The sequence below is a fragment of the Protopterus annectens genome, chromosome 11.part0 (assembly GCF_019279795.1).
Source record: "Protopterus annectens isolate FY-2018-M chromosome 11.part0, PAN1.0, whole genome shotgun sequence".
NCBI classification, from domain to species: Eukaryota; Metazoa; Chordata; order Ceratodontiformes; family Protopteridae; genus Protopterus; species Protopterus annectens.
This window is the reverse complement of record NC_056745.1, coordinates 979,639,754-979,656,326: the sequence shown is the minus strand read 5'-3', so window position 1 is coordinate 979,656,326 and position 16,573 is coordinate 979,639,754. Positions and strand designations below refer to the sequence as shown.

The 16,573-nt window shown below is 42.5% G+C and overlaps 1 protein-coding gene across 1 annotated transcript in view; it reads right to left on the bottom strand.

The window, feature by feature from the left end:
• Window positions 1-16,573, bottom strand: part of SFMBT2 (Scm like with four mbt domains 2) — a 2,938,510-nt gene that overhangs the window by 1,766,193 nt on the left and 1,155,744 nt on the right. Inside the window, 1 exon segment of the mRNA XM_044088354.1 lies at window positions 5,605-5,845. Coding sequence (XP_043944289.1) covers window positions 5,605-5,845 — 241 coding nt within the window.

Below are 16,573 nucleotides of genomic sequence, written 5' to 3'. Positions count from 1 at the left end.
GAAACCAATGGAGCCGAGGCAGGAGGTATCGAGGCAGACCCTTCGACCCTCGGCCCCGTAGTCAGTGGAGCCGAGGAAGAAGAAGTCAATTTTGGCTTTTTAGTAGACGGCTCCGACGGACTTGTCGGAGCCGACGATCTTTTCTTTTTGGAAGCAACAGGTGGATCCAAGGCTTCCTCAAAAGAAGGTTTAATAAGCCCTTTCAAAATTAGCTTGTTCTTGCGTTCTTGAAGAACTCTAGAGGAGAACGCATGACAGACGCTACAAGTCTCTTGCAGGTGTTTCGGCCCCAAACAATAAACACAGACTGAATGGCTGTCTGTAATGGACATTTTATAACTGCACCGAGTGCATTTTTTAAAGCCTGACTTTTGCTCCTTAGACATAATTTTTTACTGACTTTACCACAACAAGTAAGCACTATAAACAAAAATGCGCCAACTGGAAAGCGCGAGACACACTGGCACGAGTACTGAGGAAAAAAATTTACCTCACAACAAACAGTCACAGACAAAACAAGTTCAACGGCCCAAAGCCCTCTAATGTAAACGGGCTTGGCCCGAAAAGCAATTAAACAAAAAAAATTAATTAAATCTGAACAGCACTCAAAGGTAGGGCAAAGGCCCTCTAACTTAAACGGGCCTTGCCCGACTGAAAAGAATAAAGTACCAGAAGACACTCAAACACACAAAATATATAAAATAGTAAGGAATAGCTGTTAAAACAGCTGTTTGGTTAATATAGACAAAAACCCCAAGGTCAAAGACCAATAAAGGTAAAAAAGAACCACTTAGCTCCAGCCAAGTCGAGACCACGTCCAGCTTGTTAAGCGGCAAACGAGATCTGGGGAAGCAGGTGTAGTGCATCCTGGGATAGGGAGTAGCCCAGCCAATGAGAGACTTCGTGCTAGTGTATTCGTTGCCGAGTCGGAGCCGATGGATCGGCTCCGAACCCATCTGTTATGAATGTAGGCGAGACAGGATCCCATTATATCAGTAGGCATTTTTCTAAACGGATGCATAATTCCTTACTGAAGCTTGCTGTTGTATTAAGGTCTGAGAAGTTGCCATCATAAGAGAATTTTGATATTATGTCACACAGAAGGCTGTGTGTGTATGTCTGTAGTATTAAATTCAATAGTATTTGCTGTGGGAGCTTTTGGGAGTTTAAAGACGGTCATAAGTTTATGATGAGACTTTACTGGAGAAGGAGACTCTTGAGGAATAATGTAAGAGGCAGCCATATTTGTATGCCCTCTAGCAGGTTTATTTACTGGCTTCTCAAAGAAATTTTGCTTATTAATTCTAGGAATTTTTGTGGATATCTGGCATTGGAGGCACAGGTGTCCCAGTTGACTAAGGGTATTTAAAGTCACACAAAAGTTTCTAGTGGCAGGGAGATCATTTAGAACACTGAGAAATCTTACATGGTCATCAGGGGACAAACGTGTTCTGCAGTAAACCATCAGCTGACAATTAAATCTGAGCTACAGTAATGTATAGTATAATGAGTTTAATTTGTGAGTCCTTAGGGAGCTGCCTCAAGGTAATATTGTAGTAAGTAATGCTTCTCTTGAGGAATGCTCCCAGAGAATTTGGCTGATGTTCAGCTTGGAATGGGGGCATGCACCTCTTTTGCAGCTGCAAACTCCTACATAGCCTTTGCTCTTTCTGATTGTCCTCAGGGTGAAAGTAGCACTGTGTGGACATGCACCTATGTTATGCTTTTTGTAGAGTCATAATATGCAAATGGAGTGGAAGCCTTTATGTGAAATTTGCCCCCCCCACAAAGCAATTATTGATTTTTACAGAAGATTCTGAATCCAGTTCACTAGAAGACCTAATCTATCTATATGTACATATACCTATCAATTCACACACACACACACACACACACACACACACACACACACACACACACACACACACCAGCAAGATACAAGAAAATCCCCTATGAGGTGCTTATCTTTCTTTAGGAAGCAAGACAATCAGTGAACTGATGACAATGAAACCATTCATGGTAGCAAACTCTGCACTAGGAAAAGATCTGAAGAAGGCATCAGCCAGCACCCTTCTTATATCACATATATCCCTTTCCAGCAGTGGAAGGGAGTTGGCCAAAAGCAATGGGGAAGATACAGCTCTGGATGTTGGGTAGGTTGATTGGGCTGTCTTCAAGCAGGACATCCCAAGCAGCAATGACTGCAACAGTGAACAGAACTATGAACATCGCTTTGGTACTTAGATACTGAGTGCAGGAAGTCTTCAACAGTGTAATTAGAAGCACAATCTGAAGTGTTTGATCAATAGAAAAAAAATGTTGGTCTCCAGGGCTAAGTATACTCATCTAGTACAAAACATGACATCACAACATACACCAGCATATCACATGCATACATGTCTCACAATGAATGGTAGCCTTAAATTAAAATGCTGAGGATAAAAATAACAGAACAAACCCAATCATAGAAGGGTCCCTAACATTATAAAACCCAATCACAGAAGGGTCCCTAATGTTATATCTGCAATGTCTGGCTATTCTGTGTCAGATTAGGAATGCAATGTCACTGCTCTGTCACATCATTTCCACTTTTTGTTCAGCTACTATAAAACAGAGGGAAAGATGGAAGCTATTGTGCAATTCTGAAGGAAATAGAAGTCATGAAGATGGGAGGTTTGTGTCTGTCAACAACAATCCTCTGCTAAGACATAACAGTTTACTAAGGCCTGAAAAAGTTTAACAGTCAACCAGCTAAAGATGAAGAAGCTGAATTTACCCCCAAACTATGAAAACCACAGCTGTACATAAATTGTAAGAATGTTAAAATTAATACCATTAAGTCATACCAACTGACTTACAATTATGAAGCTAACACTATGCACTCTACTACTGGCAATAATATGGTGCAGTAGCTCAGGATGACAATGAAGTCCAAACAATTCTTTTTTCAACAATGCATGAGCGAATGTGAAGACCTGGCTGCAAGTAGATTGTTAGATTTGGCTGGAGGTTAGTAATGAGCAACGTACATGATAGCCCATCCACTCAATGTTTTTGGCTAAGATCAAGTGTTGTGTATCTCAAAGGGAAAGTGAGTTTCCCACCTGGAAAAACGAGTCATCTTGGTGGGGGTAGGAAGCTCTAGCTCGTGCAGCTACAAATGAGGGGAAACACAAACAGATTGCGACCAATGTGAACACAAAACATGCTGACATCACTGCACACTATGGAGAGAGGAAGGATTAAGCATAGGGCAAAGGGTAAACAAAAACTCTCCAGTACCATCAGGATAGGAACACTGCAAGCAAGCTCCTCTCCACCCTCTTGCTCTAGTTGTGAAGGGGCACTCGGACATGACAAAGAGTCAGCAACAGAGGACAAGCAAAACAGATTAAAAAAATACTTCAGCTTTATTCAAAATACATTTGCATGATTAAAGCAAAGGAATCTAGAGAAAAGTTGAAAATATGTAACATATATAACAGACGTCAATACTTACACACGTAAGTTATACACTATGTCATAAAAATGCAGTTTTAAACACACTGTGCAGTTAAAATAATTTGTATGAGTACAAATACGGGATACAAACAATTTTATCAGATTCCAGTCACTTATGAGACTATGTCTTATTAGCATGACACAAATATACATAGACACAGATCAGTAGCAAGACACGTAATGCTGGAAAAAATATCTGCAGATGGCAGAGACTATGACTGCTGTACACAGGTATTATGCATCCCACTAAAAGGATCTGTAAAGGTAAACAAAAGTTAAATCCTGGTTTACTTTTTATTTCTTTAAATGAAGAAACAAATCTGAATTCAAAAGACAACTTTATTAAAACAGGTACTGTTTGCTTCAAGAAAAGACAATACTGAGAAAATGAAAAAGCAAAGAATCTAGCACAGTTTTTGAAGAAAGAATCATATCATGGATAAGATAAAGAATCCTGAAATGGGTACAGAGAATGAGAAAAATTAAGGAAAATTACAATTAACTGGAAACCTCTGGACTTTAAAAAAGTGTTAACATAAGTTCAGTAGTACTACTGTTATCTGACGGTCCAGCAGATGGATACATGTAAATGGTCCTTGGCATGTAATTTTAAGTACTTCCCTTTCTCTGTTAGACTTTATACAAATATCTTAAAAAAATAAAGAGAAATCAGTCTTTTTCAACACATTCGGGCTCCAGGATGCTCGAAGATAAAACTTGCCTGTAATATGCATTTTATTTTTCATCTTCTAGTGTTATTTTCCTGTGTGTGTGTGTGTGTGTGTGTGTGTGTGTGTGTGTGTGTGCATGTGTGCGTGTGTTTGTGGTTCCACTTTATAATCTCGAAATACTGAAATCTCGAATTTCAGTATATCGGGACCATAAAGTCAAAAGCTTGAGATCCCGAAACCCCAAAACCACGAAACACAAAATCGCGAACATAGCACACCATACATTTCCATCATCCTACCCACACTACAACAAATAAACAAAACACACACAAACACAAAAACACAAATCAACAAACCTACACTACTTATAAGTAGGGGTGTGCAAGCCCCTTTGCACGCCCCAGACCACCCTACTTATATATACTAACTCCAAGATCGCACCAAACAGAAAAAGACAGCAAACTCACCACTAGACACTGTACAGTACCCTCGCACACACACATCAGAAATATATAAACACCACCACTTTCAACACTTAAACACTCATACTTTTACCTGCCTACCCTAATCCACACATAAAACTTCCAAACACATTCACAAACACTCAAACAAATTCCTAAAACCCTAACAAAATACTCACTTACCTTACATACCAGCCAAATCCACACACTAAACCGTACGTGCTACACACACTATATCCCGCGACAAATACTGGAACACCATAACTGTGAATTCGACATTTCTGGACTCGCGGTTATGAAGTTTTGCGATTTTAAAAATTCGACTTTGTGGTCTCAAGATACTGAAATTCGAGATTTCAGTATTTCAAGATTATAAAGTGGAACTACAAATATATATATATATATATATATATATACATATATATATATATATATATATATACATATATATATATATATATATATATATATATATATATATATATATATATATATATATATATATATACATATATATATATATACATATATATATATATATATATATATACATATATATATATATATATATATACATATATATATATATATATACATATATATATATACATACATATATATATATATATATATATATATATATATAGATATATATATATATATATATACATATATACATATATATATATATATATATATATATATATATATATATATATATATATATATATACATATTTTATATATATATATATATATATATATATATATCAGTGGGACTTGGAAAGGACACTAACATATGGTGAACCCAAAACTAGACAAATGCAGATGTTGTTTCACTCTGGTCAAGGGATTAACACAAGGACATTCCAGTGCAGAAACTAAGAAAATGCCAGAGAGAGCAAAATACGTATGCAGCTATAATACTTCAAATGCCATGCAAAAAGGAAATTTTCCAGACTTAACTGCTACCTTCCGGAGGCATCAGGACCTTGTTGTTCTGTGTACACCATCCTACAGGATGCAGATCTGCAGTCATGACATCACACCAAAAGTCAGCTCGGCGATCATCCTCATATCCACAGTAACGTAAGAGTAATAATTGTCCACATGTTGTAATTATAGTAGCCACCCAGTAAGTATCAGGACTGCTTTTGTTTGCAACTTCTAGTTTCATGCCAGGCTGAAAACTGCTTTGTAGACTGGTTTCAACCTACAAGATTAAAAAAAAATACAAACGCATGGAATACTAATTAAAAATTAAATACATGAAGAACCTTGCCATCAGAAGATAATGAACAAACACAGAAATCGCCATGCTGAAACTAAAGGATGTGTGCATTTTATTTTATTTTCTGTATCAGTATGCTATACATTAGGTTTTCCTCATAAAAGTATATTAATGCACAAGTAAAAACATCCTGTCAGCAAACCTGGGATGCCACTGAAAAGCATGTGCTTTAGTAGCTGCAGCAACACAGACTACAGTATAACATAGTAACAAAACATTTTTTATAAAATGCCAACAAAAATTATGACAACTTTTAATCATTAGTTCCATGGTGTGTGAATACTCTGAGTTAAGTATGGAATGCATCAAAGCACACAACCTAAAAATGATGATGATGAAGCAAATTAGACATATAAGAACAAGTTCAAATTTACTGTCACCAGTAACCAGTGATTGAAAAAGGCAGCAAAATAATAAGGTGCATTTGGGTAGGTAACATATAATAGCACGTTTGTTTTAGTGCATTTATTAATGTTGCAGTCATTATCAAACGGATCTCTGCTGTAGCCCAAGGCCGCTTTCTCAGAGGCAATCACCCCTCCACTCACCCACACATACACACTAGGTTGACACTGCCTCCCTTCAAACGTTGACAAATCCTGGCCTCCACCCATTCCTTCTCAATCTAGAGAGGTAGGTGGGTAAGCATACAGGAAACTAGAGGGCCACTTGTGAACCAAACCATCTCTCAGTCTCATCCTGTGGGGGAATTAGGTTAAAAAAACTGCCATATTTTGAGTTGGCGAGAAAAACAAAAAGACTACAGCAAGGCTGGCCCCACTGATGACACATTTGTGACTCCACTGCTGGAGTGAGAGATCACTCATGAGGATTAAGCAGAGTTTTGCACAATCTGTCTGCTGAAACACTGGACTAAGGCAGAAAGAGTTTTTTCATTAAGCTCACTTGTGGAAAGTATGTCCTTTACCTCAGGGTTGAACAGAGTTGATCCATTAAATAGAAGGTTGATAAAAGACGTCTTAAAAGGCTCTGCAAAATCACAAATGCATCTAGGCATATCTCCTAACCATAACGGCCGTACCTTCAGTCTTTCAAAACACCCTCCATTACATTAGAAATCAGTCACATGGAAGCATTTGATAGGGATTGGAGGATAACCAATTGCAAATCCAAAGTCTTTTTGTTCTCTGTAGACATGGACCCAGACAGGGACTTGGAGAGCTCCTTTGTCAAGTCCCAGTGAAATCTAGTTATGTGTGCCAAACAGTTCAGCCACCTTACAACAAAGATTGACAAAGCATAAACTTGCTGCCAAAATCTGTCCAAAACCTCAGACTCCCTGTTAGGAGGATGGAGGCATGCACTCTCCTTGGTCAGCTCTTTCTTGGTGGCTTCCGCTACTACCATAGCATCCATTGACAGGTCCGTCCTCCAGCAAGCACGGTCTTTGGGGGCCACAAGGTATCTGTCTGGTTTCTGAGAAATGGGTTCTGTGATGGCTGATTTGTCCCATGCCCAGCAAGAGATCAGATCCACCATCTCAACAGCTGAGGAACCACCCAGGAAGTAGCTGAGCCAGCTCCAAAAGTTTCAAGAAAAATGGATTTCTCTTGAGAAGGAGCTTCAGAAGACCAACCTCCTTTCTACCTCAGAAGTCTGAGGATCTCCCTGAATGATGTCCTCGACTGGTTTTGTGAGGTCCCCTTGTCTTCATCAAAATCCATGTCTTCTGTCAACGGTTGCTGGAGGGAGTCAGTATGCCTTCTATTGCACTTATGATTCCAAGGAGCCTCCATGGGGGGATGTTCCAGGGATGACACAGAAGACTGGGGATACCCTGAATGAGGACCGTCTTGAGGCTTTGATGAACTTGCTGTCCTGATAGAATAGACTCAGCAGGATCAGGACCCAGGGCACCCAGATGAGGAACAGGTGGAGCTGAGAGGAAAAGAAATGTGCAGTTTCCAGCACTAGAAAAAGCTCTCTCCAATGTCTCGAAAGCAGAATCCCAAGGGGGAACTCGGGGCACCCCGGTAAGATCCAAATCTACTGCACCATGATGAGCAATGGGATCAACTTGACCCTACACTGAGATCAAGGCCAGAGCAGAGCTATGCAAATGCTGAAGCCCTGAGAGGAAAGGATGGCTCCGACAACTTGAGATTCGAGTCCTTGCCCAGGGAGTCAGCTCTGAAGCGAAGGCTCTGAGATCCATACATCTCTGAAGAAACTAGAACCAGCTGGATCAGAGAAGATGCCAGCATCTACAAAGATCATAACTTTGGATCCCATGTGGACAGCCCAGGAAATCTTGAATACAAAGATCCTAAAGCCAGAAGCTGAATCAAAGTAGGAGAAGCCAAAGGAAAGGGGTAGGTCCAAAGCTCATGGGTCCAATGAGAGATGGAGCCAGAAAAACTTCCAAATGGATTTGAGTCATGAGGAACCCAAACTATCCACAAGAGCTGCTGTGAAACTTTTAGCACATTTAAGGAGAAAGACATGGATGGTGGCTTGCAGGATTTCTGTCTGGGTCTATCTTGAAGAAAAGGGGACCACAGTCTAGGGGAGACCATCTCCAAAGAAAACCTTGTCTCTGGGAAGGGATGAGTCTTCAATCTAAAGAAGGTGTCTAATCCAAAGGCCTCAAAAGTTTAGCAGATGGAGCCAAAGACCAGGCTGATGAAGTAGAGCGGTCAAGGGATCTCTTCCTTGTCTCTCTGCTTTTCACTTTAGGCTTATCATTTTTATCCCCTGCTTTTTTCTGAGGTCTTCTTCCCAGATGGGGACACACCAGAAGCAGATGATAATTTAGAAGATTCACCATGTGGGAGAAGATCCCTTAGAACCAGCTTATTATGACACTCAATGACGGTTTGGTGCCCAACAGCATTGCAGACCGAGCAGTTTTCTTCAAAGTAGGCAGCTCCTAAACAATATACACACTTATGGTGTGTATCAGAATTAGGTATTTTGTGGCTATATGCCATACACTGTTTAAACCCTGTTGGCTTTTTAGACGTAACTAAACAGTCAACACCATGTACACAAAGTCACAAGAAATACAAAAGGGACAAAGAATGGAATTATGAACAATGGTAGTAAAGCAGTACCCTATGACAGGTGACAAGGGTGAGAGAAAGAGATTCTTTTTAAAGACTTTTTTTTTTATTTTTGGTAAGAGGATGTGAACAACTACAAAACTCAAAGTTAACACAGAAGAAAAAGGTGTAAAATAGGAAACAAACTAAATATTAAGACAATTAGCTGAGATGAGCTTGAACAAACAAATCGCACTCATCCCTAAAGGAGTGGCAATGGAGATCTGAGTTAATGTTGGAGGCAGGAGTGGATTATGGGTAAGGGGAGAAGCCTGAGCTATGGATCCTAAAGTCTGGTAAAGCTGCCAAAGTCAGATCTGAGGTCAGATCAGAAATCCACTTGCGGAATGGATGGAAAAGACAACATCAGATCATGTGTTTCAATGATTTCCTAGTTTTTACTTTCTTCCCTTGTCTTAAGAACAGCATGATGGTCCAAAGAACAACTTTTTATACAATGAGGCACTAAAAAGTTACACCTTAAAATCTCCAAGCACAGCACTGGGTCCTTGACTAGGAATACCACCTAACGAGCAATCCAGCAGCTGGAGCCCTAGATGCTGAAAAAGAAGTTATGTTCTTACCATAACGTTCCATGTGAGTTGTTCATCTCGCCTTTATTCTTACACATGGGTTCAGATCTGAACCATCGGCTCTGAGCTGGCCGCTTTACTAGCTAAAGATCTCCGAGTAGCTTGAGGCTGGGTCCCTATCCCACGATGCTCTCTGTCCTACCTCAGATCTAGTTTGCTGAACCCAGCATGAACAGGTGTAACACAATAAATACTCCAGCCGGAGTAAGAAGTCCCAGAACAAGACCATCAGACTCAAAGTCTACTCGCTCTTTGAGACCCTGGAGGGGGAAGGTGGGTGGGAATGTAAGAATAAAGGTGAGATGAACAACTCACATGGAACGTTATGGTAAGTACATAACTTCTTTATGTGAAGTTGTTCAATCTCGCTGTTTATTCTTACACATGGGTAGCGTCCCAAGCACCCTAATCCTGGGTGGCTCAAGGGAGTATATTCCTGAGGACAGTGGAGCCAAAGGAAGCCCTGTCCCTGGAGGCCCTGTCCACTTTCTAATGAGTCATAAAGGTATGAGACTTAGATCAAGTGGCAGCTGCACACATAGTGTCCAAAGGTAATCGAGCCGTATAAGCCGAAGAAGTGGAAATGGCTCTAGTTGAATGTGCCTTCACACCATGCTCTAATGTTTGGTTCGCTGAAGAGTAGATAAATTTAATGCAGTCAGTTAACCATTTGGAAAGGGTAACTCTGGAAACTGGTAATCCTTTCATAGCATCAGCATGAGATACAAAGAGTTGGTCAGACCTTCTAAATTCTTTTGTTCTGTCCAAATAGAACCTCAACTGTCTGTGGACATAGAGTTTATGCAACATGTATTCCAGCGTATTAGAATGATTACTGAAAAAGGTTGGAAGTTCAATAGTTTGGTTCAGATTAGTCTCAGAACACACCTTTGGCAGGAATGAGGGATTAGTCCTTAGTAATACTCTGTCTGGGTGGAACACAAAATATGGGGGTTTGATAGAAAGGGCTTGTAGTTCAGATACCCTGTGTGCTAAGGTAACGGCCACCAAGAAAATAGTCTTCCAAGAAAGAAACCAACTGACAAGATGATGCAGGCTCAAAGAGGTAAGAATAATACGTGACAGCACAAAATTTAGATTCCAGGGAGCAAAGGGTTGTCTAACAGGTGGCCTAAGATGAATAGTGCCCTTTAGGAAGGCCCTACATAATCTGTGAGACATTAAATTAGAACCTTCATCTCCAAGGTGAAAATTTGAGACAGCAGCCAATTGAACTCTAATCTTGGCAGCTGCAGCACCTTCACAAAAAAGTATACTAGCAATTGGGGCAACATAAGGATCAATGTTATTCTGGGATGCCTAAAAGGCAAATCGCTTCCATTTACTAGCATACAACTTTCTGGTGGAAGCCTTATGCGAAGATACAAGGATGTGTTGTACATCTGAAGAAAAATCTTGTGACCTGGCTAGGTAGGGAATCAGAGCAGCCAAGCTGTCAGTCTGAGGGAATGAAGGGAGGGATGGAGGGACCCTGAAGAATGTCAGTAGGCCTGGAACTGGGTCCAGAATCCAAGGTTCCTCCAGTTGATAAGAGTCGGAAGAAGGGGAACCAAATCTGATGAGGCCAAAAAGGGGCTATTAAGATTACAGTCCTTCCCAGGGTTTTGACTTTCTGCAAGAATTTTGGAATCAGGGGTGTAGGTGGAAATGCATACAGGAGTCCCTGGGTCCAATCGTGTACGAGCAAGTCGCTTGGGCTGTCCCCCGGAGGGGGATTCAGGGCAAAGTAGCTTCTGCATTTGGCATTCATAGGGGATGCAAACAGGTCACAGCAAGGCTGGCCCCATGTGCGGAAAATCATCTCTGCAGCTTCGTTTTTGAGAGACCACTCGTGCGGTAACAGGATGGCTCTGCTCAGTTTGTCCACTATCACGTTGGATTTCCCCAGGATATGCGCTGCTATCAGAAAGGGCCCGGTGGAAACAGCCCAATGCCAAATTTTCAAGGCCTCTCGACACAGGGGGTAAGACTTTGTTTCCCCTTGCTTGTTGATGTACCAGACCACGGACATGTTGTCTACCTGTATCGCAATCGTCCCTAGTGGCAGAGAGTTGTGGAAGTGCTTTAACGCCAAAAGCACCGCTCTCAGCTCCACAACATTGATGTGCAACTGTGACTCTGTCTCCAACCAGGTGCCTTGGGCTGTTCTTCCCTGAACCCCACCCCCCACCCTATCAGAGAAGCATCCGTGGTCATCGTGGCTGACAGTGGTGGAGAAACAAATGGTCGACCCACTGTAACTTGTTGGCTGGTCAACCACCAGCAAAGATCCTTCTTGCAAGAGTCCGCAATCATGATTAAGAATAACATGGGAAGTTGTTGGTAAGACCACTGGGTGAATAGTAACCATTGAAGAATCCTCATGTGCATACGTCCCAGAAGAACCGCTATGAGCGTAGCTGCCACGGTGCCTAGTAGCTTCAATACTTGAAGGGCTGGTACTTTCCTTCTCTGCAAAAAGTCTGAGACCTGGTTTCGGAGAGTGGTTATGCTGTCCAGGGGCAATCTTATAGTGGCAGTTGTGGTGTCTAGTTTTGCTCCGATAAAGGAGATATGCTGCGATGGCAACAACACAGACTTTTTGAAATTAATAGTGATGCCTAACTGAGAGCAGAGATTGAGAGTGTGATCCCTGGACAGAACTAGTTGATGCCTGGAGGTGGCAGTAAGGAGCCAGTCGTCCAGATACAGAAACACTCAGAATCCTAGACGCCTCAGGTGAGCCGTAACAACTGCCATGTATTTGGTAAACACTCTGGGGGCTGTTGTGAGTCTAAAGGGCAGGCTCGGAAATGGTAGTGAATGGCTTCCAGCCAGAAAAGCAGATGATCTCTGGATGGCTTGGCTATTTTGATATGGTAGTACACATCCTTGAGATCTATAGAGCACATCCAATCGCCCACTCCGAGGAATTGGAGAACAGACTGAAGCGTGACCACCCTTATCTTCTCCTTCTTTACAAATGTGTTGTCTCTACTGAGATCCAAGATGGGCCTTCAGTCCCCTGTCTTCTTTGGAACTAAAAAGAATCTGGAGTAAGTCTCGGATCCTATCTGGTCTGCTGGGACTGGCTGGATGACTCTTTTTTTTCCTGCAGCCTCTGAATTTCTATGGCTGCCTGATCCCTGAAACTGGGTGGAATGTCTGGGATTTTTTCCCCACAGGTGGGTTTTTTAAGAATGGGATGATGTAACCTCTGGTAACTATGCTTTGTACCCAAGATTCTGTTGTACTTCCTAGCCAGGTATCTGGATACAAAGCCAAGAGCAGGACAGTCAGGCCTCCTTTCACGAGCACTGATAGGGCTTACCAAAGAACTGATCCGGGTCACCCTGGTTCTGAGGACCCCCTTTGCCACCGAGGCAGCATCTTCTATTAGTACCCCCCCCCCTCCTCTGCCCCTGGAGGGGGGTTCACTATGTGTGTTCTGGAAAGCTCCTTGGGACTTTCGGAACCACATTTTCCCACCTTTCTTTTCTTTTCGGGTATGGTCTGGTAGGGGTGGAAAAACAGACTCCTACGGCAGATAGAGTCTTTCCCTCTTGCTCACACCTATTAAGAGTCTCCTTGACTTTAGGCCCAAAAAGAGAAGAGCCATCGAATGGGGTGCTGATAAAGGAAGACATGAAGGCTTCCGCAAAGGAGCATAAGCACATCCAGGACTGTCTCCGAAGAGCTATCACTTAACCCGCTGCCTGACTCGAACCATTGGCAGCACAGGAAATGAGCCGCATGGACAAGTTCGCTATGGAGTTAAGAGTACTAAGTTGTGCTGTCACCTTCTCCGAGACAGCTTCATCTGTATTACCCTGCAAAGTATTTCCAAGCTCTTTCAGGAGATCTCTTTGAAGTAGGGTAAAATGAGTCAAATAATTAAGTGATCGCATAGCAAAGGTTGCAGAACTAAAGATGCATTTCCCGTATCTGTCCATCGTCCTGGAATCCTTATTAGGAGGATGGACAGTAGAAAAGGTTTCTGACATCTCTTTCTTGGTGGCTGCCGCCTCCATCATGGCATCAACCAGGACTCCCTTAGTGAGAAACTTCTCGTCTTGGGGAGAAGTGATAAACTTGTTGGGCCTCCGAAGGACCGGTTACACAGAATCAGGAGACTCCCACGCCTTTCGAGCCACCAAATCCATCAGCTCGTTGAAGGGCGGAGTCACCCAGGAGGTGGAAGGTTGAGACCCAAAGGCCTTCAGGAGCACCGATTCATCTTCAGTAGGGCTAATGGACTGCCAGTCACCCCTCTGCTTTAGGACTTCCAGGATATCAGCAAAGGAGATATCCTCCAAGGGGGACCGTGGGCACCCTTCCGATTACTCTAAGTCTGTGCCTGATGTCAAAGACTCCTGCAGGGAATCTAAATGCCTCCTCTTACAAAGTCTCTTCCTGGGAAGCTTATCAGTGGGGGCTTCTGGTGAGGTCTCAGTAGAGCAAGGGTCACCCAACGGGGTTACCTGAGGATCCGGGTCTCGACGCTTCACAGGGACCTGCGATGTAGAAGCAGAAAACGGCACCTTAGGGGAGCAGGAGGAGGGACCTGACAACGTGTGTGTCTTAGAAGACATAACCCTCCTAATAGCATCGAAGGCATCACTGCTCCGACCTGAGGAAACCGCCAGTTCCGAAGAAGACGGCAATTTCCCCAGTGCTGAGGCAGTGAGCTCCGAGCCAGAGGACGGATCCAAGCTCATCTGCGCCGAAGCCCTGAGGGGAAGGGTCGGAACCGAAGCATCGGTTCGACCCCCCCCCCCGGAACCGACGAGAGAGTGTCGGCTCCCACACTCTTCCAACGGAACCAAAGAAGTCAGGGTTGATGGAGCAGAGGGGACTGGAACAGACCTCGGCTCCGACGGCTCCACAATCATCAGATCCCTCTCCCCCAGCTCCAAAAGCCCTACTCGGCTCGGAGGAGGAGCAGTCACAATAGGTGGAATGGTCGTAGGCCCTGCCTCCGGTTGGGTCGAGGCTGATAACAATTTAGCAAGTGCCGGGTTCTCAAGGAGCCTCTGCACCACCCGGTCCACATCCACATCAGATAGGGTCCCTGAAGAACGAGTCGAAGGAATCGAAGACACCACTGATTGAAGAAAAGGTGACCCCCAAGGTTTCGGAGACCGGCTCCAAGACTGGGGACCGGCTCAGAAACACTTGCTCTGTGCACAGCTCCCAATACTGCGGAGCCGGCGACTGCACCTAAACAGCAGGGCTTGGAGCCGATGACTTGGGCTCCGAAAACACCTTAGAAGACTTCGACCCCTTTGAAGACTGAGTTCTGGTCAGCCTTGTCCAAGGACTCTTGGAAATCTGGCTTCAATAAGCCTCTATCTACTAGTTCCCTTCGTCTCTCCAGCAAAACCCTACTACTGAAGGAATGGCAGATAGAGCAATCCTCCTGGAGGTGAACAGGCCCCAGACAATAAACACAATTTCCATGGACATCCGTAATGGACATCTTCTGCCCACATTTACACTTCATGAAGCCAAATTTTTGCTTTTCTTTATGGTCAGACATCACTAAAGAAAATATTACTGCAAGTCCAAATTGCAAAAAAAGGTCCAAGTTGCCAGATCCCTGAACAACTTACTCAAATAACAGTATAGATATAAAAATATATATCTAACTAAGCACACTGCCTTATCGTAACAGACATGCTCATCTGAGAGACTAACACTCTAACAACACACTTTTAAGTAATATATAGAACAACAAGACATTATCCACTACACTAACACTCTAATAGCACTAAATCAAACTATTAATGATATAAAGTCACACTAGTAAGTATATATAAATGGATAGGGAATAACTAAAGAAAAGGCCAAGGCCTAAGAGCAAGCACTCTGAAAATGACGAACTCTAAATAAAGATTTTTAATGCTAAGCTGCCCAAACTACAGTACAAATATAAATTCTTTATCTAATAATAACTATCAGCAAAATTACGCCTAAACAGAAGATAAATGTAAATAACTGGCCCAAGCTCTCCAGACGACCTCCGATCTGTTGCAGCGGCAAACTAGATCTGAGGTAGGACAGGGAGCATCATGGGACAGGGACCTGGTTACAAGCTACTCAGAGATCTTTAGCTAGTAAAGCGGCTGACTCGGAGCCGATGGTTCGGCTCCGAACCCATGTGTAAGATTAAATGGCGAGACTGAACAATTTCACATCTACAGTTTCACACCTATGTTACTGCACACCTCCCAAACATTACAGTGGTTTGGAGCTAACTGGTAATTTTTTCCTTCACTAACTCTTCTCTTACTAATCTACACTATTCCAGAAGTTCTTTCACAAACTTACTCTGAGATTTCAGCACATGGGTTTGACAGTTTACAGCTATGAAGACAATGGTTACTGCTGTCACATACCTCTCAACCTCTTAGAGCAAGATATCAGGACAAAGCCTAAAATGATGGGGGGACAAATAAGGACAGATTTTCAATACTGCTCTTACAAACTTAAAAGGTTGACAGAATAATAGGCTTTACAATAGCATGGATTTTCTGAAGGATGTGGAGTCTTAAACTCAAATGTTTTGCCATTATTTAATAACTTTAATCCTCAGCTATTTGCCAGAAAGGTACAGATTTTAGGAGGAACACACCAAAAATATGAGGTAAAAATATGGGCATTCTGCAAAAATCTATACAGTTGAGAGGTATGTGTCTATAGTTTCTTTACAATGTTGTTTATAACTATGCTTTCCCAGTCATTGGAAAGTGTTATGCCTTGCAGCCAGTTTAGCTCCCCTCATACCAAGAGACACTGTAACTGGATCTGTAGTTGGGTTTTTACTAAGCAATCTAATAGGTTTCTATATCCTATAAAAATGGGCAGACCTCTTTAATGCAGGGGGGCTGCAAGCTTTGCTTCAAAGACAAGTACCAGGGTTTTCTGCACAGGAGGAAAAGGGTTGGGGGGGGTCTGGCCTCAAAAGGTATAGGTACCACTCCTGGGATGCAGAA